General features: G+C 43.5%; 1 protein-coding gene and 1 long non-coding RNA gene across 8 annotated transcripts in view; one reads left to right on the top strand and one right to left on the bottom strand.

The window, feature by feature from the left end:
• The first annotated feature begins 16,485 nt into the window (after window positions 1-16,485).
• Window positions 16,486-20,971, top strand: LOC124061518. The gene is made up of 4 exons (XR_006843768.1): window positions 16,486-16,612; window positions 17,715-17,810; window positions 19,610-19,690; window positions 20,843-20,971. It is a non-coding gene; the product is annotated as an uncharacterized LOC124061518 (long non-coding RNA).
• Window positions 18,924-27,910, bottom strand: part of LOC124061382 (transducin-like enhancer protein 3-B) — a 30,690-nt gene continuing 21,703 nt past the window's right edge. For all 7 annotated transcript variants that reach the window (XM_046393143.1, XM_046393152.1, XM_046393160.1 and 4 more), the window contains exons 12-21: window positions 27,603-27,758; window positions 25,449-25,584; window positions 24,807-24,979; window positions 24,116-24,192; window positions 23,768-24,017; window positions 22,646-22,893; window positions 22,299-22,446; window positions 22,023-22,173; window positions 20,847-20,923; window positions 18,924-20,490 (exon numbers count right to left, since the gene is read on the bottom strand). In XM_046393143.1, the coding sequence (XP_046249099.1) occupies window positions 20,383-20,490; window positions 20,847-20,923; window positions 22,023-22,173; window positions 22,299-22,446; window positions 22,646-22,893; window positions 23,768-24,017; window positions 24,116-24,192; window positions 24,807-24,979; window positions 25,449-25,584; window positions 27,603-27,758 (1,524 nt within the window). In that variant the 3' untranslated portion in view covers window positions 18,924-20,382. The remainder of the gene's footprint in view (window positions 20,491-20,846; window positions 20,924-22,022; window positions 22,174-22,298; window positions 22,447-22,645; window positions 22,894-23,767; window positions 24,018-24,115; window positions 24,193-24,806; window positions 24,980-25,448; window positions 25,585-27,602; window positions 27,759-27,910) is intronic.

Here is a 27,910-nt window from a genome sequence, read left to right as displayed (position 1 = left end):
AAAGAGTAGACGCAAATTCAAAAATAACAATTTCAGCCTTATTTTCTACATATTGCTCGGTGTGATGGATTGCAGATGGTGACACAAAATTGATCGGGAACAAGAAGAATAAGAATCTGCCCAAATGTTTTTCTTCTCCCTCACCATGAATATCTTGACCAAAAAGAGGCTCCACACTTACTTGTTAAAATTGTATTTTTATTTTCCTCAAACTGCCTTTGCATGCGTATCAGGCTTGACAAAACACGGTAAAACTTTAGTTGGGTGTGTTCATTTTCTGGGTCAGTACTGAGAACCCTTGCTGTTTAATTGCTTCACGCTTTTACACTTGGTTAATACATGCAGTGTTTTTTTGTAGCAGTTTCTGTAAATGCAGCATTGAGGTCATAGACAAACAAAAGTGTCTGCTCACCAACAAGACAGTTTGAGTAATGACTGATGTGTGCATACAATGCACTGAAGAGATATTGATCAAAGAAGAAAATATGCTGAAAGACTAATCCATCATTTTCAAGAAGTCGCCCCATGAATTATTTATTTCTGTCAGGTTGACAGCTTTTAAGATTGTGATTTCTGATTAATCAACACATGAGCACCAGCCTCCAAACGCCACTTAAAGCCCTTTAGTGACAGATGAATCATCTCTTCAGCATTCATCGATGCATGAAAACGATTGCAGACAGCCTGGAAGATTTTTAACTCACAGTTTCCACGAGTAGAAATATCACCATCGTTCTTTCGGTTTTTCAGCACATACTACATGTGACAGTCATTTGTATATGAATGATGATGAGATGAAAAATAAGTTTCTGACTCAAAAGCAAAACTTGGAGAAGCGTAACTCGAAAACTGGTGTTCTTGTGGCAGCTGAGGAGAGAAACAAATGGTTTGTCTTTGCATCTTGAGAGGACTGTTGTAAACACAAAAGAACGACGTACTCCATCTTAATGTTGCAGAGCATTTACCTCAAAGCACAGGTACATTATGAAACCAGTCGTAAAACTGAGCAGACGTGTGACTGAAGCAGCTGCTGACGCCACCACAAATCATTTTCAAGTAGGGGTTTTAGTTTACGGCCGATAAACGTTTTCGTTGATGAGGTTTTCATGTCTAGCCGTGTGATTAATTGATACGCTTGTTGTTTTTTTTTAAACATTTAACCGCATATGTTTTCTTTTATCACACACTGAACAGTTTTTACTCTAACTTTGACTTGTTAAACTTGTTGGAGCTGTTGGAGTTGGCATACCTCGTGTTTTACAGAGTCTGTGGAGTATCGAGGGAGTTGTTTTATCATGAAATTATAGTTTAGTCTTTATTTCTGTTACCCAAAAGACTTTTTCCTGAGAAGTTTTGTTGCATTCAGATGCGTAGGTGGATTGTACCAAATGTATTCAGTTTTCTAGGAGAGAAATGAGTTGTGCTGTGTCTCTCAAAACACATCTTCAGGCTTCAGTGCGTCATTGAGACTCTTGTCAATGAAGAAAATCATGTTCCTTCCTCTTCCTGTGTGACTGTTAAACATTTGTTCTTAACTGACAGGAAGCCGTTTTTTGCTGTCCTGGTGTTGTTTCCCAGCTGCTGCAGCCCCAGAGGTCGGGCTCGGCTGTGCTCGGCGGTGGTCCTACCAACCAACCAACAGGGGAGAGAGGGACTGTGATGATACTTTGACGTCTGATGCTTAAGAACTACATTAAGAACTACAGTATACTGTACTGTAGTTGTGTCTTTTATTAGACTTGCTGACTTTCTGCAGACTGAAGTGTACGTTTCTACGTTTTGTTTTTGTGCATGGGTCAGAATGGATTGATCCTGGCGACATTTGTCGGACACGCACAGTCTCAGGTACATGTCGGGACAGGCGTCAAACGTGGAGATGAGTACGAGGAAACCTGCCAGCTGCTGGGGACGAGAGCTGTGGTTTTTTGTCAGTGTTACAATCAAACGTGCCAATTGCAATTTGGCCTTTAGAGGAAGTTGGGAGATTCGTGTGAACCCAGCAGTGACCATGCAGGAGGATGAAAACAACACTGGCAAAAACATCCTGATAAACAAGACTTTGAAGCAAACAGTGGACACTGCAGCTTACAAGTTGCAAAATGCAAGAAATATAGCAAAGATGTGCCGATGTTATGACTGTTTAGGCTACACTTTTCAGCCAAAGTATTAAGAGATGCTGAATGTTGGGAATCATGAAACTGCTTCAATAATCTGTTTCAGTGCAAAAAAATCCAGAAAAAAATAAAATAAAATTAACAATAAACTGGTTTTGTTTGGCGGGGCTTCAGGCCTCTGCTTGCTGAGCGGGAACTAAAGCATGTACCTCGCACAGTTAAACTGACACGAGACCATTTAACATTTTTTTTAATCAATATGTTTGCCACTTGTTAGATTTAAACACACACATATATACATATACATACATGTACATGCACACACAGGCATGTTTTGAACAGGCACGGCACTAGAAAAAGAAAATAAAAAATACGCCTATGAAAGGATGGATCCTTTCACAGTGTTAAAGTGACATATTTTTGTCATTGGAGGGAACTCACTCCAACGAAATTTGTTCTCTGCATTTAACCCACCCAAGTGACGTGCACACACACACAGCAAACCCGGGGCAGTGGGCGACCGCGTGCAGCGCCCGGGGAGCAGTGGGGGTTAGGTACCTTGCTCAAGGGTACCTCAGCCATGGACACCGGGACAGGGAATCGAACCAGCGATCCACCGGTTACGGGTCCGACACCCTAACCGCTGATCCACGACTGCCCAAAGCGGACGTGGCCCGTACGGGGAGCTACACCAGTGTATTGGCTGATATTACAGTAGCTTAATTGTGCATTTATCAATATTGCTGTGCAGAAATGTCTAAGCTGCTGTTTGAGGTCGAATATCTAAAATAGCACTTTTAACATCATGGCTCCTCTGTTGGTCTAACTTCTCCATGAATTCACAAGCTTGCAAAGTGTTGCTTTTCTCTGGCTCTTTATCGCTTCTTTCTATCAGGTTTTAGCTTTTACACCAATATCCTGTACCAGTTTCAAAATGGGACTCTTGTCTCTGCAGTATTACATACCCGCCTCCTTCGCTTCACTTCTTCAGCTCCCAGCATGCTTCACTACACCCAGCTAATCTGGAGCCGATGCTTTATTCTCTCCGGTCCTCCATCTAACTGCACCTTGTTTAATACCTGAGGGACGTGTAGGTACGAGTCGACCGACCCTGCTTCTCAGACACAACAAAGCTAGTCTGTTTGGCCTGCAGTCCACCCCCTAATCCACCTATATAATTACAAATACCTCCCCCCTCAGATGCCTTCGCAATCTCCCAGCAAACACACAGGAGGCTGGAGGTGGGTGGTGGCAGAAACCAGATTAGGAGGCCTCTCAGCTTCATCAAGTGTTTCCTTATCAGAGACTAAAGACACTCAAACAGTGCATGAGACGTTCACAGCCATGCGTCCTTTCGCCCAGATAGATGCACTCAGACACATACAATACTAACAAAGGGTGAAGGAGAAGGAGTTAAATAATTCTGTTCAACAGCGCGTCAACAGTTTGATGATGATTGTCAGCGGTGCTGATTGACCGATAAATGCATGCAAATCGAAACCTTTTTCTGACTACTATTTAAATTGCTGTTTATCTCTCCCACTGGGATGGAGTGAAGGAGGGTTCCCAATCACCCACCCATCCATGCTTGAAGCCTCTGGAGGGACAAGAAAAAAAGAGTGGGGGAGGCTTAAGTAAACAGAAGAGAACAAATGAGCTCTGTGACGGCTCAGCGAGCACTGCCTCCCTCCTTGCCTGTCTGAATGCCCATCCTTTGTTGATGGCTGAATGGGGGGCTAAATATCCCTTGAAATCAGAGCCACAGCCAAATCTGTGGATGTTATATTCTGAAGCTGAAGCTTTTCATATGCAAATAGTAACTGGGCCAGGATTGGTTCTACTCCAGCGGCTGGTGTGCTATGATGGACATCACATTTGGGGTCAGAGGATGAGTAGTGGGGCAGTTCTCGTCTTCACTTAGCTTCTGGAGTCTTTGATTGGCCTTTGGGTTTTTTAGCTTTGTGTGCTCATTCATTGATGAGATTTCTTTGTTTTTTTTAAGGGAGGAGACCAGATGGTGTCTCATGAAATGGTGTTCAGCAGGTTTGGGATGAGAGTAATGCTTAGATCCAATTCACTGAAGGATTACTGTGTGTGTGTTCGTGTTGGTTCGATGGGGACACATCTATGTGCGTGTGTGGCTTGGAAACCGATTCATTAGAACCTAAATCACCATCTAATGTCCTCTGAGTTCCCTAAATTGGTTGGTTCCTCAAAGCACAAGCGCACAGCCTGGGGTGGCTTTAGTCCGATGTTGTTGAAAGCCAGTGGATGCACAGATTCACCCTCTCAAAAGTACAAAATTACGCCTGATGTACCACCTTCTTCTGAGATACAGTTTCCACTTGAATATGATTTCCATCCAAGCCAGCATAGTGTGGAGAACATCTATGAAAAACATTTTGGGTTGTGGATAAGCACACTCTGTCTGCTTAATGAACAAAATTGAAAGTAGGGGCGTCATTACCCACAATGTACTGGAGACTAAAGGTGACATAATAATGCAACAGAAACAGCAAAAAAAATTATATTTATTCATCTTGTGATTGTAACCCAGCGATACCAACAACTAATAAGTTGGGGATCTGGTAAGAAGACAAATTATGCACATAACGCCTTCCAAATCAGGAAGTCACATGTTGCACTCCTGTCACATACTGCGTATCAATACGCTGTTTTAATTACACCTCTGTGCTTAAGCTGTCTGTGCTCTGCTTGCTTTTTTGGTGCCGTGCAGCTTACATGAGAGCTGCTGCTTGCTGCTGCAGTTCATGTAACATTTCAAAAGTCCCACCTCCACCTCAGCATCCACCTGTATGGGAGATATTATGATCGCTCCAGACTCCCTGCTGTACTGAGCTTGGTGCTTCCGTGTGGGGGGTCAAAGTGTAGACATCAAACATCAACGCTGTGCGTATCCTGCATTCATTATTACAGTCGTTACAATAATCTTATTATGTGTTATTTGGCTAACATAACTGACATTCATTCACTTGGACTGCAAATTAGTAACTGCTCATTAGCTTGTCGAGTGTATCTTCCTAAACAAAAGTTATTATCATCCCGTGTGAGTGCACACCTGTTGAGCGACAGTAGAAAACAATATGAAACCAAGTCATCTGTCAGGCAAGGAAGAGTGATTAGGAATAACTACATAAAGAAATTAAATACAACTTTGTAAATAACACTCTGGAAAGAAAAGAATACAAAAAAGTATTCCTTTAAGATGGTGCAGTATCAGAAATTGCAGCAATCTGTCAGTGCAAGGTTTTCCAAATGGGGAAACTCATAATATCCTCAGATTGGTAGTTGACATGTGAAGAAAAAAGGCCCATACAATTTCCTGCAGCCTTGAAGAATCCTTGACTGACACTCAACAGTTAACTTAAGAACAGCCAGAACATTGGCTTTTGTCCGTGGCAGAAATGAGTGCAATTACCTATGCCTCTTCTAATGCTCACTGCCTTCTGTAATCTCACTGTGGAGAGGCTGAAAGGAAAATACAAGGGATGACTGATGCACGTCTACACTCCATCAAGATGTGAAGCTCCGAGCTCCTTCTTTTTTTTTGTTTTGTTTTGTTTGGTCGGGGCAGAATGAAAGAGGTCATCAGGTAAAGGTAACCCTCCCCTGAGGGTTTAAACGTAGATGCCGTCACTCTCTGTCACTGAGGCTTTGTGCGAAACCTTTTCATACAGCACCGCGTGATACATCGTCTACACGTTCTGGAAGACATTGGAGCGTAATCAGGAGCAGAACAGCAAGCTGCAGTAGTGAAAAGGTGTTTCTTGGTCTTTACATCGAGTACACATGTGACGGTATTAAACACAGTCCTGTTGGCACGACATGCACGCAGAGTTCGGCCATGCGGTGGAGGTGTGTTGTAATGTTGTTCACGGGATGAAAATTTGTCATATCACATGATTGATGATTGATTTATTATGTTCTTTTTCAACGTGGAAGACAAGTGAAAAAACTAGATCACGTAACAAAGGCGACGAGGGGAAACATCAGAGGTGATCACCAGTAACTATAAGCCAGCCGACGGCTTCTTCAGAGGAGGCCGTGCAGTAGAAGGTCCAGCAGAAACAACAAAGCCTCACTTTACTTGTGTGAAGGCTGGATTCCAGCAGCTTCACAATAATTCTTGATAATTAGGAATATTTCTTTCTCTGAATATGATATCTGAACAGCTCTCACACTTTTGTTTCTCCAGTAGGCTGTCCTTTACTCTGTGTGTGTGTGTGTGTGTGCGTGTGTGCGCCTGTGAATGTGCGATCACATTGTGAATCATTATTGTAATATCAGAAGTGAAAAACCATTAAAAAACATCTCAGTTTGTTTCTATTTGTGACGCTTAATTAGAGCTGAGTGGCAGATTTGAATTAATTTGCATTTTGAGCGAAGGAAACGGAGCTCAGAGATAAATACATGTTTGACACGAGATGACATTCAGCAGACTCAACACCGCACGCAATTTACCGTCAGGCCTAATTCAAGTCATGCTGTGATTTTACTGTACACACGCATACAATCCATGCATGTACCCACGCATACACGCACTTAGAAAGTCAGGCGTCAAACTGATGGGAAATGTCAATGTACTTTTCAGTGCTTAATGTAAGTTCTGTCTCTGGGAGGATGCTTGTATTAACGGTAAAGCTCCAGTGAGTGCGTGTGAGAGAGGAGCAGTTTTAACATATCTGCATGTTCCATTAATGTCCAGGTCTGTGGGTGGCTTTAATGAGGGCGTTTTGGAGGCATCCAAGGGGGCATTTTGTCCACTTTGAATCAGAATCGTCTTTATTGCCATGTAAGTGAAGAGGTTTCACATTACTAGGAATTTGTCTTTGTGATTGGTGCATACATAGTAACATAAAATAATAGAATAAGGTAAAACAAAATAAAATAATTAAAATAATTATGGTTGTGGAGGTAGTACAAAGTGGAAGTAGTGCAAGTAGGTGAGGTAAACAGTGGAAATGGCCAGCAGGTGGATCATGACATGAGCACAGAGCATTGAGGCCAGTTTGGGGCTTTAGCTCAGTTGTGTCAGGAGCACACCAGTCGGGTTTGTCTTCGACTTGCAGAAAACTGCAGTAACTGATTTTGAATTCACTGAAAGTGATGCATCAATCATTGGAGGCTGGTTTCAGGAACTTAAAGTGTTATTTTTAGACATAGTGGATCTGACTCATTTATGAAAGAGATTCCACAGTCAGTAAGATTACGATCTTAATGCAGTGAGCGGGTGTTTGGATGTTTGTGTTGCTGATAGTAGCTGGAGGAAGTGTGTTACGGGTCTCAGTCTCATTGGTATGTCTTCCTTTATCGTTTCAAGGTGGGTGCGGTTGTACTTTATCTTAATTTATCTTTAATTCAACTGCATTTCTTTGCTTGCAATGGAGGAACTTAACACACCTGCACCGAGCCGTCACCTCAACAACGTCATACATTTAGGATGTATACGGCCAGCATCAGCCCCCGACTTCACCAGTGCTCTTGTGGCTGAGTGAGACCCTGCAGCCCGGTTCCTAAAGCCTCGAACCAGAAGAGCCGAGGCTGTTAGAGTGGCAGATTAGTGCCCACTGCTCAGGGCTGTCCACACACTTTTGGCCATATTGTGTTGCCGTGTGTGAATTACGATGGTTGGACTGGGGGAAGCGTCTGGACGTCAGAGAGGCTGTCTCATTTAAAGAAAAAATGATCTGATTCACGGTTGGGGAAGTGATGGAGAAAGACTGCAGGGTGAGGGGTTTGTCGAGTGATTTGTGTCTGTTGAGTATGTGAGTGGTAAACTACCCCAACCCCTCAACCTGTACACACATACATGATCCGTCTTCCTTTGCTGTCCTCTGACACACACACACACACACACACACACACACACACACACGTGCCCTCCTGCACTCTTCCTGAGGACAATAGCTGTGCAGTGAGGTGAGACTGCAAGAGGAAAAGCATTTATCCCGGCGGAGTAGTGCTGATGACCCTCCCTGCTGGCTCACTCTTGCTCTCTTTCTCCCTCAGGACTAACACAGGAAGCTTTTTTGTCAACTGGATGGAGGAGAGCTCTGTGTGTGTGTGTGTGTGTGTGTGTGTGGAGGAGGAGGAGGAGGAGGTGGGGGGTTCAGGGGATGTTCGGGGTTCGCAGCAGGCGGACCCCTGTCACACCGCACACAGCTTTTTCAGGACACAGGCTGCACTTTTGACATGTGTCTACTGACATTACCCATGATGCCGGCCCTCCTCCCCCTCTCCCTTGGCTAGGGTTGTCTCCTCGCCTCACAGGGGTAATGGTGTGTGAGACAGGTCGAGGGAGGGAGAGGGAATATGCTGCGTCTGTGTGTGACAGAGAGAGAAAACTGAGAAACAGGGCAGACACACAGAGGAAGAGCTTCTGCAATTCTAAAAATTGCCGCTTTGTCTGTCTGCTAAGGCACCTTTCTCACAAACAGAGCCAACAGGTGTGCTAATGCACAGATTTCTCCTGCATTCACATACAACATCTCTTTGAGTCCTTAAAATAATAAGCACACCTGCTAGCTTACTCTCTGGGGTTCTTTCAGTGAGCTTTTCACTCTTTGTATGAGAGGAGCGAGAGCTGCTTCTGCACTTTCTGCAGTAATGTCATGTTTTCACATTTAATGGAAGGTGGAGGTCGGAAAGATTCACATCTCTTAAAACCCCAGTTTAAAAATCCATTTTTATTGTTTGACAGGAGCAACTAGTCGAAGCTTTCAGAAAAATTTGAGCGTTCCACTTGTAATTACAACTTGGATGTTAATGTGATGTTTTTTTTTCAGCTTTGAAACTGGTCATCAGAGAAACTTTGATGTGACGTGAATGCGGTACTGCTGAAGCATGTCCCTGTTGTGTGGTCGTCTCTGATTCTGATTATTAAATGATGTCACTCTTAGCTGAGTAGTGGAGAGTCTCCACTTCGTTGACCTCTGGATCACATCTCTCTGTTTTGCCAGTTCGCCTGCCTGGCTAATTGGACTGTAATCCAACAGGGGAGTGTTTTTGCCGAGTGCGCAAATGGGATGAAGGTGAGCAGCTCCAAGGACACAGTATGGTGCTCTGCTGGAAAACAGCTGATGTGTTTGCATGAGAGTAGCTGGGCGTGAAGGGGCTCAGATGTTTCAGGGATTTTGGGGCCAATATGGAGGATGATACAGACAGGTGTGACTCTCGATGTGATCCGTGGTTGCAACCTTTACCTGTGGTCAGTAGTTCTGGATGTTCAGAGATCTCTAAAGCTTTCAGTCATACGGAGTCTGCAGAGATACGGCGAGGAGCTCAGACAGCAGAACTCCTTTGTGTCAGCTAAGGCTGTTCAAGCATCTGATCGGGAAGTCTCCCGGTTCTTTCCGTCTATGGGGATATTCGAGGCACGTCCAACATGTCCTGTCATGTTTCTGAGCTTACATGTGTTTTTGTGCGTATGCATGCACCAGCACACCTTTCAGTCAAGGCAGATCTCCAAGTGAATGCTAATTTGAAGCTCAGAATTAACACCTTCAGCTCTGGATCGACCTGTCTGATTAAAAAGAAGAAGACCTTTTTTGTTTTGTTACCATAGCTGATCCGTTTGTGTTTTCACACACTGCTGCACTGTAATGTGCATCATTGTGCAACTGAACATGTCAATGCACATTCAAACTGTTGGATCTCACAGCTGTTTGCTCATTTGGCTGGTTGAATATTGTCAGTGTTGATAACCAAGCAAGCAGTGATGTGGTGAGATAAAAGGAAAGCTCTTATGCGTGTGTGTGTTTATTACTGATTGAAAGAAAATATTTCAGCCAACAGAAAACACACAAATACACCTGCCAATCCATCCACCCTTCACAAAACAAGCCAGCATTAATCATAGGTGACAGAGTCAGCTGATCATTTGATTATTCCCCCTGACTGTATTATATCCAGGCTGGCGTTTTGACCACTGCTTTGAATTCCTGTTGGTCAGAGTCTCCATCCTGTGCACTGCTGTCACACTCAAAGCCACACTGAATGGACCGTTTCCCCTTTAGCCTCTCGCTTTGCATAAGGTCCATAGAAATCCAAGGAACAGACTCCCACTCATTTGCCTGTCACATTAACTTGGCACCTCACTTTCCTCTGGGCCTTTAACCACTTTGGCCCACCCAAACAAATGACCTGTTCACACAGCACAAAGCCCCCGAGTCTCTGTCAGCCTTCTGGCTTCATTTCACTTCTCCCTCTTTACAATAATCTCACCTAACTTGCACTTCCTCTTCTTTGTTGTCTTTTTGAGGTGAGTTACTTTGCTTCGTTACTTAGCTAAACTAAAGAGCACACACACACACACACGCACACACCCGCCATTCATCAGCCATCTTGGCCTTCTGTGATGGTAAAATGGATATCGTTAGGATTTTGGGCCGTTGATTGGACATAACAAACAACTGAAGATGTCTTGGACTGGATTAAGATGGACATTTTGTAAGCAATTTTCTGACATTTTTTATAGACCAAACAAACAATAGCTAAATTAAACATAGGATGACAAATTTAGACACTTCATTTTTGAGCACTTCATTCACTGAAGTTGTTCTGATGAATGATGAAAGTCCCATTCTCAGCTTTTAGTTCTGTTTTGGTCTCCTGTGAGGAGCATCTTTGGCTGCTAAATCACCGACCTTCCTCACCAGATACTCGCTCACTTCATGTCTTTGCCATGTCGCGCTGAGCGGGCGCCATAACGCCAGCGTTCACTGGAAACGGCAGCCTGTGTTTTAAATGGTGGAGTTAGTGATTCTCAGCACCCGAGCAGCTGGGAATCCAACCGAATCGTTTAAAAGCGGCATACAGCTAAAGTATACAGGTGCATCGTCAGTGGATTAGCGATTTGCTCAAGTGTTAACATGAAAAATATTTCTGCATGGGGACTGGGTCTAAGCCGCGTGGAAAGGATGCTGAAACAGTCACCTGATTATGTGAGCTGAAGTGTTCACGCTGTGTTTTACTGTACTGAACAGTCTCCCTCTGAGTTTCTCTGAAGTGGCACTTTTGCCCTGTGAGCCTAATTATCTCAGAGGACATCCTCGTTACAGCTCCGATTGATGGAGGAGGAAGGAAGGAAGTTTATAATCATGTTCAATTAGTCCTCCTTCACAATTTAATCGAGCCATTCCGCTGTGCTAATTATTTATTTGTACCAATTATTTGCTTTGCTGAGCTTGTTAACCCCCGCGTTCACCTTGGCAGTTAAAGCAATTGCTGTGGAGAGTGTTTCAGTTTCCACTTTACACCTCCCATGAAATGGAAAAGAGATTTTTCAGTTGTTCCCTTTGTGAATGCGAGCCACCGTTCAGCTGTGTATCATCGAATATCCCGTGTGTGAGGACTTACAGAAAAGCCAGCATCACATCTCACGTCCAGCATCATGACGTAGCAACTAAAACACATCCCTCCTCTTTGTTTTCTCCACCTCCTCAGTGAGAGTGGGTGATAAAGGAGTCGAATGATCCTCCAGTCCACAGTCAGGGTTTGTTTTCTGTGTTTAGATATTAAAAGACTAATTTGACATTTTAGGAAAAACTGTGACAAAAATCAACATGCTAATCAGTGATCTTTAGAGGTGTTAGTAGGTGGTTTTTGTCACCTTTGTAAAGAACCACAGCTGGATGTTGCTCATGCTAAGCTAACCAGCAGCTGGGCCGGTTACAAGTTTACCACACAAACACGAATGGTATCAGTGCTCCCATTTACCTCTCGGCAAGGAAGCAAATAAATGTTGTTACCAAAATGTGAAATGATTCCTTTACATCACAGAGCTCAAACAGTAACATTGTTTTTACAGAGATGATTTCAGAGATCCTCTCTTTATTACTGATTATGATAAAATTGATGAAGATTTATAGTGGCGGCACGGTGGTGCAGTGGTTAGCACTGTTAGCAAGAGGGTCCCAGGTTCGAATCCCGGTCTGGGCCCTTCTATGTGGAGTTTGCATGTTCTCCCTGTGCCTGCGTGGGTTTTCTCCGGGTTCTCCGGCTTCATGCACATTAGGTTAATTGGCTACTCTAAATTGCCCCAAGGTGTGAGTGTGAGAGTGTGTGGTTGTCTGTTGGCCCTGCGATTGACTGGCGACCAGTCCAGGGTGAACCCCGCCTCTCGCCCGTAGTCAGCTGGGATAGGCTCCAGCTCCCCCGCGACCCTGACGGATAAGCGGTATAGAAAATGGATGGATGGGAGATTTATAGTTTGGTTCTTTTGAAGGAGCCTTAGTTTTTAATGTAGTTCTACTAGATTCCACTGTGTGGTGTGAAGTACTTTCTCAGCACTCCATCAGCACTTCCATCACATGACAAAAAAAAAATAGTCCCTGGGAAGCATCGTAAAGGTAGTAGTATTCATCACACATCCACAGGATTGCCTTATACTGTGAAGCTTCTGTTATTCCAGCCACCTGCTGCACATGCACTCAACACTGACACGCTTGATTTTCAGTATTCAGTCAGATTACTGTTAGCTTGCATCCTCCACTGTTTTGTTTTGTTTTCTACCTGAATCCTTTCAAATCCCCCCCCACCCCGGTCCCTCTGCGACAGATCATTTAGAAAATCCAGTTTAAGCATTGTTCTCACCAGTCTGTGTGATCAAAGACCAAGGGAAAGGCTTTTATAACAGTAAAAGCATTGAATTATACATAACAATATGAAAACACACACACACACACACACACAAAGCCCCTCGCTAATTTGAGCCCCTGATCCTGAGTGGGCTCTTGTGTCCGGCAGAGACTGATGAAAGCTTCTCATCTTAAGGACGGGTCACAAGATGAGGCGAGGCCTGAATGCTATCAAAGGGACCCAAATGACCTCTGGGTGCTGAAGCACCAGCCCTCACTGCCTCTACACAGGCTCCCTTTAATCTCCCACCGCTCTCTGCAAGCACTTGGTTATCCAGCGAGTGAGCGACAGGAGAGAGCTCCTCGCTTTTCTTTTTCTTTTTTATGTGCTCCTCTCTTCTTAGGAAAAGAAAAAGAAATTACTGCACCCTCATACACTCCTCTCTGTTTTTCTTCGGGCTACTTGGTTCAGCCCAATCGATGTGCTTGTAGGAGCTGCCCCTGAAGAGGGCACACACAGAAAAGAAAGACGTGGAGGGTTGTAAAGTGCTGACAATGGGATGGAGAAATGGAGACGGTGGAAGAGGAAGATGAAAACATAAAAGGGCCATTTCGGCGAGAAGAGAGAGAGAGAATCAGAATCAGAATCAGAAAGAACTTTATTGCCATGTAAGTGAAGAGGTTTCACATTACTAGGAATTTGTCTTGGTGATTGGTGCATACATAGAACATAACAGTAACATATAATTGAAGAATAAAATAAAATAAGAATAAGGATAAAAATAGAGTAAGGCAACACAAAATAAAATAAGTGAAATAAATATTTTTCTGGAGGTAGTTCAAAAAGAAAGAAAGAAAGAGAAAAGACTCGTCATTTTGTTCTCCATCTCACGGTGCTATAAAAGAGAGAGATGAAATCAGACGGCTGTCAGGTAAAGGAGGGTAGAACCTTTGCCTCCCCGCTGAAATGGACCGAGCAGAGAAATGGAGAGGAGGGAGGCCGAACGCCCTGCCTCACTTCTCCCTCACAGCAGCAGCAGCAGCAGCAGCAGCAGCTCTCGACTGTCGAAAGAACAAAAACCCGTCGCATCAGGATTTTTGCAGGCAGAGCCTTTCAAAGTGCTCAGAAGCCTTCACTCGAGCACAGTCGGCTCCTACGAGCAATCCAGGAAAAATGCTTTGTATGAGTTGGGAGAAATGGTGAGATACGTTTAAAAATGTTTATTTAAACATGTCTCCCTTATACCTCTAAACATAAAACTGAATTACTTGGGATTGACTGAGATGTTTTGTTTTGTTTTTTACATTTTAAAATCTTAGTTAAAAATTTGAAATAACCAACTACAGTTTACCCAAGTACTGCACATAAGTCGAATTTTGAGGCGTTTTGAGTATTTCAATTTTAGCTGTTTCTTCTGCAACCAATCAGATGGTGTTGTGGGCAGGACATCGAGTGAGACCACTGAGTGATGCGGATAAAGAGAGGATTATTTTACTTAATCTGACAAAGCAAAAATATTCACTGATACCGATAACCAGAAACATGTTAAATATCTGTCAGTCCCCAGTTTGTACGTCCTTGATTCCTTTCCTCGCCTCTTGGGCCTCATCCAGTTGAAGCAACAAGCATTTTACCAAATTAGATGTTAATATTCTGTCCACTGATTTGTTACAGCCCACTGCTGCGTTTTAAAATCTCTGTCGGATGAGCACAACAATGGTCCTGATGTTCACTTTTAACTCAGTTCGCATAATGTGATGTAAACTGTGTGAAGGTGACGTGTCATGAAGGAACAGCACCTGACGAGACGCTACACAAACAGTGAGGGGCGGAAAGGCACAAAATAAAGAAACGACAAGACTCCCGCATCAACCGGCCAGTTGAGATATTCGGCCACATATCCCGTAAATTCGTCAAAATTATAAGGAAATCATTTAAATGAATGTAGCTTTACAAATATCTGCTTGTTTCAGCCGAAATCGTCATCCGGTCAAAGCACCTGGCTGAGGGCAGGGAATAATCTTTGTCTCGGTCAAATATTGAAAAGTCAACAGTGAGACAAGATGTTGACCCTTGCGTATATCTCAGTATTTCCCAATATTTAACCAAAACCACTACCTTTACTCAAGTGTTTTAGTTTCTTAAACCGAACCGCATGTGACACACAGAATGACCCGAGGAACCTGCAGGACCTGACAAAACATCACCAGTCAACACAACCCACACAGAAATCCACTTACCTGTAAAACCTCTTGGGCAAACCTGTTTTGTAATATAGAAAGATTATTTCTCTGAGGCAGGATTACACAATTACAACCGATGTTCATGTGTTTGATGAGGATATGTGCACATGCATTACTCAGCCATATGTACAGAGCCTGCCGCCCACACAGTTGGGTGAAATGCATGGCAAAGAAATCACCCCATATTGCTTCCCCAACCGCCCCGTCTCCCCTCTCTCACTTACACAGTCAGAAATCACAGCCTTACAGCCAGCACCCCCACAAAAGTGAAAATGAATGCACTCGCCACCTGTGGTGGGAGCAGAACAAGAGAGTGGGAAAGGACGTGGGAGGGGAAGAACGAGAAGGAAAAGACGTGGCAACTGCTCAGGGCGATGAGTCAGTGAAACAGGATTCGCAGACATTGACATAAATAGTGTCTATCATGAGTAATCTTATGGAAGCCTGTGCTGTGTGACAAAATATTGAACAGACAAGGCCAAAAGTTTTTCATAACGTGTATGAAATGTTCGGGTCGTTTTTGGCACGACGTTCATTTGTGAGCCCCGAATCCTGTTTCGCAATCACGACTGATACGAGCGCAAAAGCCACAAATTTCCAATGTCTTTTTCTCAGGTGTGTGTGGGAGTGTGTGAAATGTGAGTGTGACTGAATGTGTCTCTGTTGGTTCTGTGATTCAAGTGAGGCAACAGAATTGTGTGTGTGTGTGTGTGTGTGGTTAGCCAAGCCACACAGATCCTGAGCGGTGTGTGTCTCATCCCTCCCACCATTACTCCTGTCAGCAGGCCTGAAACCACAAACCATCCCGTCTGGAAACAAAGCCATTAACTCACAACAACCGTCTCTGTCTCCCTCACACCTTTTCTTTTCTTTTCTTTTTATTTTTTTACTTCGGTTTAGATCTCCCCTCTGTCACACTTCACTTGTTTCATATCAGTGTGTGAGTGTGTGTGCTGACAAATATATTAGAAGTCAACCATGACATTTAACTGTTCCCTCTACCCAGAATTACACCTACGGTAACTTCATTTCTTTGTCAGCGGTGGCATTTGGTGCTTTTGCTCCATGACCAACCCAACCACACAGTGTTTGGCTGTCCATGAATCCAAAACAGCTACGATGTTCCCGCACTGTATTGTTGCACCTCGAGACAGTTTTGATTGTAAAAGGTGCTATATAAATGAAATTGAATTGAATTATATATATAAATAAATTGAAGTGTTAATCATATTTTTCAAGCCTACCTTTAAGGATGTTTTACAGATCCCTCCAAGACATGTTTGTAAGAGATTGTATGATGATCTAAATTTAAACCGTGCCTTTTGTGACTCCCATGTTGAGACTGTTACCCATCTGTTTTGGAATTGTAATCATACCTGTAAATTGTGGCAAGATATCTGTTATTTTATTTTAAATAATATCTTCTGTGACTTTAAGCTCCTCTTGCAAAACAAAAAAAAGAAAGAAAAAGAAAAAGAGATTGTTCTCCCTTTTTTGTGTTCCTGCGATGATGTAATGCACATTTTGAACACTGGGTGGCATTTGCCGGTAAAGGGGCAGCGGAAGTATTTATCAACCGGAAGGTTACGAGGGGCTGCAGGTGTTGTTGCCCGGGAAGCGTAACGTTTCTTGACCGTGGTCATGGCGGAAAATGAGGTAAAATGCAATATGTGTTAAACTGAACGTTATTGTTGTAAATAAAAGTAGCAAAGAAACCACGGAGATTGGAAATCATTTGTAGTCATTTCGTGTCCGATACGTAAAGGAAAGCCAGTGGCGCGCGTCAATGCCGGCCCGGCAACAGCAAGCGGCTTACAGGAAAGCCTTTCCGCGTACGTTTCCTTCTCAGCGACCCTGACACCCGGCTTCGATTGAAATACCCCAACATGAAGAGTAAATGGCTTCATGCTGATTTTCAGTGATGTGTCCACTGTTACACCATAGTCAGACCCGCAGTTGTAATGGCGGTCATGCTAGCATCGGAGCTATCGTAACGTCCATGTGTCTCGCGCCTCTCCTCAGGTGTCCCAGTTAAATGGTTTTAAAGGGACACTTCCCTCCAGAATCAAAAGAATTTTGTTTTTTTAATCTGAAACCCCTTTTCACCATTTGTCTGTTTATATTTTGCTTATTGCCTTCTGTTCGTGTACAATTCGTCGGTTTTGTTTTTAATGATTGCTAAGCACTTGGGAAACCTGTTTTTTTGAAAGGTGCTATATAAACAAAGTTGTTATTGTCATATTTTTCTTCATGCACTTGCTGTGAACCACATGAGCTGGTGCTTGTTTACTTCTGCACGGTGATACGGTGCAGTTCGTTAGAAAGAGTTCCCTCACGAAGCCGCTCACAGCGAGGCCGTTGGGTTACCGTGAGTAGTCGGGACAGGATTTCAGAAAGAGACGTTGCTGCTCAGTTTTTGTCTTTTTAGGCGTTTTGAGCACCACAACAAATTGCCATCGAGTCCCTTTATATTAGAGCTCATGCTTAGCTGATATCCCCATAACTCTGCATCTCACAGTTAAACGTTTTGGATATTTCCCCACATGGATGTGTGATGTTCAGGTGAACTAAGCTACCTCGTTGCATTAGGTGCCCTTTGCATGACCCACATAGAGCAACCGTCTCAGTCTACTCTTAAACATGTTTGTTTTGACTCATAAACAGGCCGGATTTAACAAAAGCCCATTCATCATCTCTGCCATCTGAGCTTAACAACAAAACACTAACATGTGTCATGTTGTGTGTTTTTCGTCCTTAGTCAGAGATCAACATGGAATTCATGAACACACCCGACAAGACTTGGCCTCAAACGCCGCACTGTGAACGTCACATGGAGATGAACCAGCGAGACTGAGTAAGTACTCAGTTGTGCTGAGGTGAATCAAAACTTCATTATTGACATAAATGCCAGCCAAAATCTTAAGCAATCCTCTGATATTGCTTCACTTTCTTACTGTGATCTTTTGTCAGAAAGATATGATGACGTTGAAGGATGTGTGAAAAACTTCAATCAACTGAAGTTTGATGTGAATTGAATCGTTTATAAAACAGCCTTACGATCGATTTTGATCGTAGGACTTCTGCAGGAAAGACACGTGGAAGTAGTTGTTTACAAAACGTTACCTTGATGTGGAAATGATCTTATTTCTAGGAAGAATGAAGACTTTAGTGATTTTCCTGCTCATTACGTGGAGGTGTTGCAGTCTGGGACGAATGAGCCTTGAGCTTATTGAACGGTGTGATAGGAATTATCTTTAAATGTGTGAGGAATTAGCTGACCAACAGTTATAATATCTGTACACACTGCATCACTTAATCTTCTCACGTTGAATTCTTAAGCTTTTTAATGTCTGCCTCAGTTCTGTCTTTCTGCCTGACACACTCCCAAACTGTTTGGCTTTTGTTTATCAACCCACTCTTTAGTCCACTGAATAATACGTGTTGCCTGACTTTAATCTCCTCTACCATCGCTGTGACTTACAGGAAGTTTGATTTTCACTTTTGTTTACTGTCTGTTGTGTTCCTGACTAAACCCTCATTTGTGATGGCGTTAGGTTGATATCCGAGGCAGGTTCAGTCAATGTAAGTTGATTTGCGATTGATAGGTCGCAGGTGCGTAACTTACAAATGGTATTCACAGAAGCTGCTTAAGCTAGGTGCTTTTATGCTCGGGATCTTTTATGAATTGATCGTAAATACAACATCAGTGATCTTAAAACAAGGTTCAAGCATGAATCTAAAAACATGTTTATAAAGGAGGCTCCGTTTCTGCACGGCGTTGCTTAGGCTAGCTGCAATTTGTGTCCAGGCGTTGAGAGTCAAATTTCTTCTGCTTTGACTTGCTGTCTGTCCAAAGTCTGATGGTTCACACCTCAATGAGCAAACCCCTGAACATCATCAGAAGTGTGTCTTTGCTGTTAACAGCTTTTGAAACATTGTCAGTAGATCAATCACAAGGAAGTGGGCCATTCTACAAAAACTGTTTTATTGATTTATTAACAACTGTACATTTCTTTTCAGTGCTGACAGCATTTGCTACATACTTTGGTGTGATACGGAGGGACGGGCACATTTCGCCCCTTTTATTTTGTCGTGGGAAATGCTGACAGGATCAGGAGCACAGCGTACAAACCAAAATTATTCACTGTTGTCGTAACCTCAACGTGTTTTTCTGTTGCCATTACCTCCTTTCTCATGAGCTTTGACACATCTGTCTGCCTCTGCCCATCATGACCGACCAAACATATTCCAGGAAGATTGATAAGATACAAGGGGGCAGAAGGATTCCAATAGCACAGATTGGACTGTTTGAGTTTAGTCTGAAGCCAAGAAATCGATGGTGCAATTCAACGTCCATATTACGTCAAGTTAGGAAAACAAAAACACATTGTCACTCAGTTTGTGCCTGCTGCAGTGCTTCTGCTGTCAACTGAGGTCCAAGGGTTAGGCTAAACATTAAACGTTTCCCTATCTCCCATAATCTAACAAGGTAAAACAAACAGGGAGAAAGATAGCACAGACAGGGACGTACACTTTAAAAAGGTCTTATATATATATTTATATATATATATATATATGTGTGTGTGTGTGTGTGTTTGTGTATCTGTGTGTGTGAGAATTAAATTTACATCCATCTTTTTCTCTGAATCACAGCGTCCTGCTCGGATCCAAAGTGGTCCGAAGCGGCTGAAGTTCTGCCACAGTCAGAGAAGGACTCCACGTTTTCATTGTCCGGTAAGAGCACTGTGACAAAAGGCCATTTAAAAATCTCAAAAAAAAAAAAAAATAAAATAAAAAAATCATGTCCGACTTACAAGTTCCATGCTTCTCGGTTTAATTTCTGAAAAAGTCAGCCTGGACAGTGTGCTTTAAGAAAAATCAAAAGGTAAAATTGTTAAAAAGTTCTACTCTATGTTCTGCTCTCCCACTCAAATATCAGGCCTAAGACAGAGTGGGTCAAAAAAAATCATCACAAGTACACCCAGGACATGAAAATATATATATATTTCTATGATATATATATAAAATGTCTTTTATTTAATCCGATATGTACACTTTTCACAAGAGGTCTGGGGAACGAGGATTTCGGAGATGAAGCGCCGCTTCATTGGGTCAAACCCAAGTATTTTCACGGAATAACAGACAAAAATTCAAAAATCCCTCCCCAAAAAAACAAGAACTGTGTAACCCAAAAATACACCCTCCAAAACAAAAAGGATTGGAAAAAAAAAAAAAGTTAACTTCTTTCCAGTACAGGCATCCTGAGGCCAACATCTGCATCCATTTCCTCCAATTAATTTGTCCAGATCTGTAGTTAGTCTCGGCCCGTTGTAGTCCACAGATGGATGGCCGGGAGTGGGGGGTGGGGTGGGAGTAAAAGTCATCTCATTAGAAGTGCTGAAGCAGAGCGGGAACCTCCTCTCTGTCTAGTAAATGACCTCGTAGACAGTAGCCTTCTTGTCACCGGAACCTGTCACGATGTATTTGTCATCTGCCGAGATGTCACAGCTCAGGACGGAGGACGACTCCTTCGACTGCAGGAAGAAAAAAAATAAGTCACCATTAAACCTTTGCCTCTTTGGGTCCATTATTTCTCAAATTAGAGGAGCATAAGTATAACCTCAAGTGCGTGTCAACAACGGTTCAGTTTAGTGTTCTTAGTCCTTAGTTCAGTTAGCTTTAATATTGTCTAAGTTGGTCTCAGTACAAGCACAATGTGAATTCTAACAAAACTCAGACAGCTTTGGTTGTTGAGATATAATGAACATTCACTTCCATTGTGCATGACAAAAAAAACGACATGATCGAACCGTTATGACTTTGAAATCACCTCTTCGTGTTGACTTAAGCCCAAGCTGACAGTGACGTGTGTGTGTGTGTCTCCAGTTACCTGGAATATGCTGGCACCGTAAGGAGTCCTCCACGCATTCAGCAGATTGTCCTTCCCTGTGCTCACAAACCATTTGCCTGCAAACACAGAACAGACGTGTTGATGATTAAATCTGAAGGCCTGTATGCTGTTTGTCATCACTGTCTTCAGAATATAAATCTTTACCTCCAAACCAAAACAATGTGAGTCCACAATAAGCTTATCAATGGCTATAAAAACCTTGCTGAAGAAAATAACATTACATTAATAATCACGAAGGATACTCAGACCGTTTCCACTCTGATAATTATTTACACCATCCTCTGATTAATTACCCAACTGACTAGTTGGCTAATGTTTTAATTAGTGACAGCAAAAGCAGTGAGAGTCGTTTGAATTAAGTGGTTCTGTTGGTGGCAGTGACGTGAAACTGTGCTGGGGGGGCTCTCGTGAGAGGGAATTAATACTGGGAAAAAAAGTGAGACGATAGTAAAACAATTTATCTGAGCCTTAAACTGGAAACCATCTGGTCTGCCCAACAGGCAGAATCATCTAAACTGAAAAAGCAGTGACAAATTCCTCTAATGAGCCCATCAGCCTCCTTGTTTAATTCAGCTACTGTTTGGTAGGTGCAACTTAATCTGTACAGCAAAGTCTAACACAATCCAGAAGTCTTTAGTAATTCTGATATAAAATGAGCAAAAATAAATATTTTGTAATCACACCGCCAGCCTTGAAGTGACTCTTAACCATCACATGAAGAATCATTTCTACATCTAAAAACTGCAGAAAAGTTGTCAACAGTTAATGCGACCCACCAACAACCAAATGTAGCAGCTGTACGTCCAGCTGAATGCTGAAGCTGCAGTGCTGTAGAGTGAAAGTACTCGTCTAGACTGCAAAATCTGGTTATCGGACGCACATATTGTAATCTATTTAAGATATTTAGTCTAAAGAAATGTGTATTCATGCAAAAATATGCCATTAACCCCAAATTTTCAAACTACATTAAATGTTGGAAATTTTGGTCTGATGTGAGAGTAATCATGGTGTCTTCAAAATCATGATAACCATGAACATCAACAACCGCTTGAACTTCTGCTGAAAATGTAAGCCTTGAATCTCCACACGACTATGTTTGAGCACACACACACACACACACACACACACACACACACGAGTCTCTTTGTCACTTACCGCAGTAGGCGAACTTGAGTGAGAGGACGCAGCTTTCGTGCAGGTGCAGCTGGTACTTGTCAGGCTTGGTGTGGTGAAGCACCTCCACGTTGCTGCTCTCCATGCCCACAGCCAGCCATTCTCCAGTGGGACAGTAGCCCAGCGAGAAGATCTGTCACAAGGATAAACGCCACAGATGGATCATCCGACATCATCAGCAACAAGCATCAACAGTAACTGAAGAATTCAAAACAAAGGCTGGATCACTTAAAGCGGATGCACAAGGCTTCTCCGTACCTGTGAGGTAAAGTCGTGCTGTTGAAGCTGCCGTCCCTCCCTCAGATCCCAGGAGCGGACGGTGTTGTCGAGCCCTCCGGTCCACAGCTTGGTTCCGTCATGGGAGATGTCGATACAGCTGGCTCCATCTGTGTGGCCCTGGAACTGCCTGGAACAACACAAGACACCAAACACGAAGTCAGGAATAGAAGAGAAACTCTTCCCAAATCTAACAATAACAACTTTATTCTTCAGATACAAAGAGTTGTGTATTATAGCAGGCCTGAGGAACACATTCCAAGTGAGTGAATTAAGTCTTAAAATTTGCCATATTGGTAAAACGACATCCCCTGATCCCAAGAACTGACCTAACAAGGGTCTGGTTATGGAGGTCCCACACAGCGATGTTTCCATCTGAGCAACAGGAGAAGCAGACCTTGGCGTCAGGGCTTATGGCCAGTGCGTAACAGGCTGGAGCAGAGGAAGTGAGCTCGGCCTTTATGCGGGGCGTTTGTGAGGCCAGGTCCCAGATGGTCAGCGTGCTGGCCTCGCCACCCACTATCAGGGTGCGGCCGTCAGGCAACAGCTTGCAGGAGCGGATGTAATTGTCCCGGTTCTGGAACAGGAAAGAAAGTCTCGTCACGATCTTGATGACTGGACATAATTTATCTGTAAATTTTTCAACCAGTGCAGTATATATGTGAACACAACAACATGAAAGTTGAAACCAAACTCAATTACAATTCTGTGGAGCAAAAAGAGATCTACAGCACACCCTTGTGTATCCACATCAAAACCTTCTTTACTTTAACTCAAGTGGAGCTGAGTGAAGTTTTTAGCCTGCTGCTGACTGTCTCCTGTTATAGTGAAGATGTGGGTGTCAGCTTTAACAAGAGATTCAGGGTGAAGAGTGGGGCTGCAGCTGCTGGCCAGGCTCCAAGAGAGCAGGAAGACAAAGATCAATAAGACTGTGGAAGTTCTTGGTTGAATTAAAATGGCACCCTGATGGCTTTATAAGACCCAACTGCACTCCGGACGCACCTTAAGGGTGTTGGAGGCCATACGAGTTGAACAGCATGAAGCCACAGTATCGAAATGAGAAATGGGAGGCAGTTGGGAGGAAGTAATGAGCTGGGTAATGGCAGACAGGGTTGGCCAATCAGAACATCATTACTCAGCAGGCTCCCCCCCCACCCCCCGTCAAACAGGATTATTGCAGCACAGCAGTGAGATGCTTTGCTGAATTATTCACATGTCTGTCTGTTGGGATCTGGAGGAAAGTTACAGTGCGATGTGGAGTCAGGCTACATTTGATGCTCAGGATAATCTTGACGAAGGAGAGCGAGACATCAACATGAGTACATTATGTCTCTGCCCTGTTTGGACATCTTGTTACCCTTTTGAAACATCCACAGTAAGAGCACAGATCTCAAACTCTTCAACAACAACAAAAAAAACAAAAAACAAAAAAAAAAACAAGGAGTAGTTACCAGGCAGTCGAGCTGGGACACTGGGCTCTTGCTGCCTGGTTGGCTGATGTCCCAGATCTTGACACAACCCTTGCCGCCGGTGTAGACGTGACGTGTGGGGTTGCTGATGGTCACAGCGCAGACCACCTCCCCGTGGCTCAGTGTGTTGATCTGACGAGCGTGTCGCGGGATGCCCGGGCCTATCAGTGCATCTGGAGGGAAGGGCACGGGCTGCATCTGACCATCCGCACTCACATGAAAAGAATAAGCTCTGCATAGGACAGAGTCGGGGAAAGATGGTCAGTTTGAGCTGTGAAGTGTGCAATCTGTTAATACAAGAATTAGCTAAATCCAAATCCATCCACTCACGGTTTTCCTCCAGAAATGGACGTGAGGCTGGCTGGCAGGCCTGGAGCTCTCATGTGAGGATGAGGGTCAAACCCTGCCTGCGTAAGCAAGAAGAGCAAAGAGTTAAGAAACAACACCGCAAAGATATATTAGCCTATGCTAATATTCAAATTGAAAACTATGCTTCTCTTTATCTGCTAATGCCCTGAGGAACTTTTGGACCATCATTTACAGGCAAATCCCTTGAAAGGTGCAGATTCAGCTTCACTGCATACAGAAAAGCTTTACACAAGGCTACAACATCCCACTTGCTAATGCTAATGAATGCCTGGGAGATTTTCAAACACCGAGATGCATTTTGGTGGTGAGCCTTTTTTTAAAAGCCTTTAGAATGCTAACTATCTAACATCAAAGTAAAGAAGCCACACCATCTTTGTATTTTCTCATTATGTACACACAACAAGCTGCAGCCAGCCAAGCAGAAGTATTCACAATGAGTTATGGAAATGCAAGATGAATGTTCAAGTTTCTCAAAGTCGCTTGGAAAAAAACGATTTTACAACCTACAACCACCGAGGATAATGCATAGTGATGTCAGTGAGGGCTTGTTGTGTCAAACTGATGGAGGTGGAATATATGAATGAAAATGTGTGAGGAAAAGGAGCTCCATTCTTGAGATTCTGAACGTGTACATGGCGGCTAGAATACTTACAATTGGTGAGCGACCGTAGGCTGCAGCAGCTGCAGCACTCATCTGTGGTGAGATGAGACCAGGATAGACGCCTGGGCTGGTCAGCGATCCGTTCATCTCGTGATGACCCATCATAGCAAATGGGCTGGCATACGAACCCGCTATGGACAGAGGTGTACGCAGGGCAGGGGCAGCTGGAGAAGAAGAGGATTTTAGCTGATTTATAGAAACTCTACTGAAGAAAAAACAATAATTAACATTTGTTTCATTTCAGTGAGTGAGGGATGATTAACAATCATTTCCACTGTTCTTCAATTCCAATTTTGCAGAAGAAGACTGTGCAATATGTTTTGTTAACTATTCTTTCCAAGGTCAAAAATGGACTTTCAATCTCCACACTATTTCATCATAAATCATAACTAAACCTGCAGATTTTTTTTTTCATTATCTGGTCTGTAAAATTGCCCATCACAATTTCCTAAAACCCAAATTGGTGTCATTAAAGGGCTCATTTAGTCTGACCCGTACTCAGTAACCTAAGAGAAGTGTTGCCATTAAAACCCTTTTCTGCCTGTTCTCTACCTTTGGAGAGAAATAATTCCAACATAAGTCATTTTTCAAGGGAAAAAAAGTGAAAGTGAAACAATGAAGGTGTTTACATACCTAACGCCTCCATACCAGGTGGTTTGCCCATTGTAAGAGGGCGCAGTCCTGGAGTGGTGCTGGTTCCTGGTGTCGGGGCCTCATTTCTCGGTGTAGGTGTGTTGGACTTCAGGCTCGGTGTGGACGACTTGTCATTCTAAAGCAAACAGAGATGCTCTTTAACGTCTTAAATCCTCTTACTAACACTTTTAAGTTCACTTACTCTCAAACATGTGCACAAAATGAAACAGCATCCATGCCATAGTAAAAAAAAATCCCCCAGTGAGTCCAAAATACCCCCACTAGCAGGGAAATCCAGAGTGACAATCTAAGTGGAAGGCTCAAGGTAATCCAATCTAACACTGACACTTCATTACAGCCATGTTGTGTGTGTGTGTGTGTGTGTGTGTGTGTGTGTGTGTGTGTGTGTGTGTGTGTGTGTGTGTGTGTGTGTGTGGGGTGGGGGTAGAGGCATAAACTTTCGCTTAGAAGTCAGGCTTGTTAAGAGTGGCTAGACAAGCAAGATGGTGGCCTGAACACTTCTCTCATAATTAATCCATCTTTCTTCCTTTGCGGATCGAGTTCAGGCAGTGCAGTTTAGCCCAGTGACACACACTAATGAAGGACTGAGAGAAACTGGGTGTCACGGGAGCTGGAGGGTAGTGATGTAAGCTATAAATCTATCCTAAACCTTAGTGAAATGGTTTGTGTAAAACAGATGCATGAGGATTGTTTTAGCCTGGTCAGTGAGAGCGTCAGTATTAGAGGGAGCGAGAAGATGAGACGAAGCGAGAAAACGGGGAGACAGCCGTCCCCGTGCTGCTGTGTCTCTAGGTTATTTATGGCCTCGGGTCGGGGAAGAAATGACCATTTATTGGGTAAGCCATAAAGAAGATTGAGAGGAGTGAGCCACAGGGTTTGATTTCCTGTGAGTGCATTCACCCTCTGCCCCTTCAAGCCCCTCATAGCAGCCAACTGCTAAGCCTCCTGCGTATTAGTCCTTCACACAGACACCCACATCACTTGACAAATGCCCTTTAGTCTGTCAGCTCACCCCTCACCCCCTCTGCCGTAGCCTCCTCATTTCAGCTTCTCTCTAGTTTTTCGGTGTGTTCCTCATACTCACGTCTGATACTGGGACTCGGCTTTGCGGCTCTCAACTTAAATCGCACACACGGCGCCTTGAGACTTGACACGATATTTGGGACTCGTGAAAAATCTTTGTTTTATGTTTTTTGGTGACAATGTTATTGCCTCCTTTATTATCATCACACATCTGGTGCGCGGCCACAGATGACACTGCAGCAACAACACCATGGCACACCTGCATTGGCTGGTCCATTTTTTTAAACAACCTCTGGCTATAATAACTCCACACAAGCTCCAAAGAAAAGAACTACTAAATACAAGATCTGTCGTTTCATAATAAAGGATGCTGGATCGACCACATAAAACTTCATCAGGTACCTGAAAACACACCGGACAGATGAGTTGTTAAATGTTAGCGTCTATGGACAGTTAGCAAACATGTTTAGCTCAGCGTCAGCTACGTAACGTTAGCTTGCTACTAGTTTTGTAGCAAAGGAGATTAACTTGATTAGATTGGTATTTTCTGGGTATTTTGAAAAGAGCATGGGCTTGTGTCCTCTGCTTGTTAGCACAGAGTGTTCTGGCTGTGGTTTCCTTCTCATTCTTCTCCCTGCCCTTACACTCGCTTGTATGTACTGGATCTACGATTTTTCTATATGACTCACTCTGTGCTGAGTGTTTTGTCAGAGTGATTGATATCAGGTGATAGGGTTGTGCGCATGGGGAGCTGCTTTTCTTCCTCTACCCTGCTCCTCGCTGCACCGTCAAAGTGCATAACCTTGGTCTCCCATTTGCCACAGCACTTGGCTTTATTAGTTCCCACTTCCCAGGCTTTGTACCTTAATAGACAGTTGTGAATATTTTACTGTGCTACACAACTGGGGTACATATGAAGTTCTGTGATGTACTATTACACATGACACACAGTGATGATTTACCAAGCAGATAATTAGAGCCCATACCGTGGGGTAAGAGATAGTACATGCTATGAATTCCTCATAGATAGCTATGCTTGGCATGGAACCAATGACAGAAGGCTTATTTTAACAAATAGACTCTGATTTGCAAAAAAGCCGCCTGACTTACGTGGGCATGGTCCTTTGCTTTGGAGGACGGCGTGCTGCCTGAGGAGGCGACAGAGGCGGGGCTGTTTGGGGCAGCATCCTTCTTCAGGACTCGTGATTTATCCAGGCCATTTTCTGGAGGAGAGTGAGCAGGGCTGACTCGAGGGGTGGCGGGATCCTACAGGGTTAAACGAGACAGACAGAGAGCAAGACTGAGCAAACAGACCGGAGGAAAGCCACTGGCATGTACATGTAGGTCAAACAAACTGGGGCCTCATGTGCAAACACAGATAAACATACCCATGCGTGCTCGTACTCCCCCTCACACAC

The sequence above is a fragment of the Scatophagus argus genome, chromosome 1, assembly GCF_020382885.2.
Source record: "Scatophagus argus isolate fScaArg1 chromosome 1, fScaArg1.pri, whole genome shotgun sequence".
Taxonomy (NCBI): domain Eukaryota; kingdom Metazoa; phylum Chordata; class Actinopteri; family Scatophagidae; genus Scatophagus; species Scatophagus argus.
This window is presented reverse-complemented; position numbering and strand designations above follow the sequence as displayed.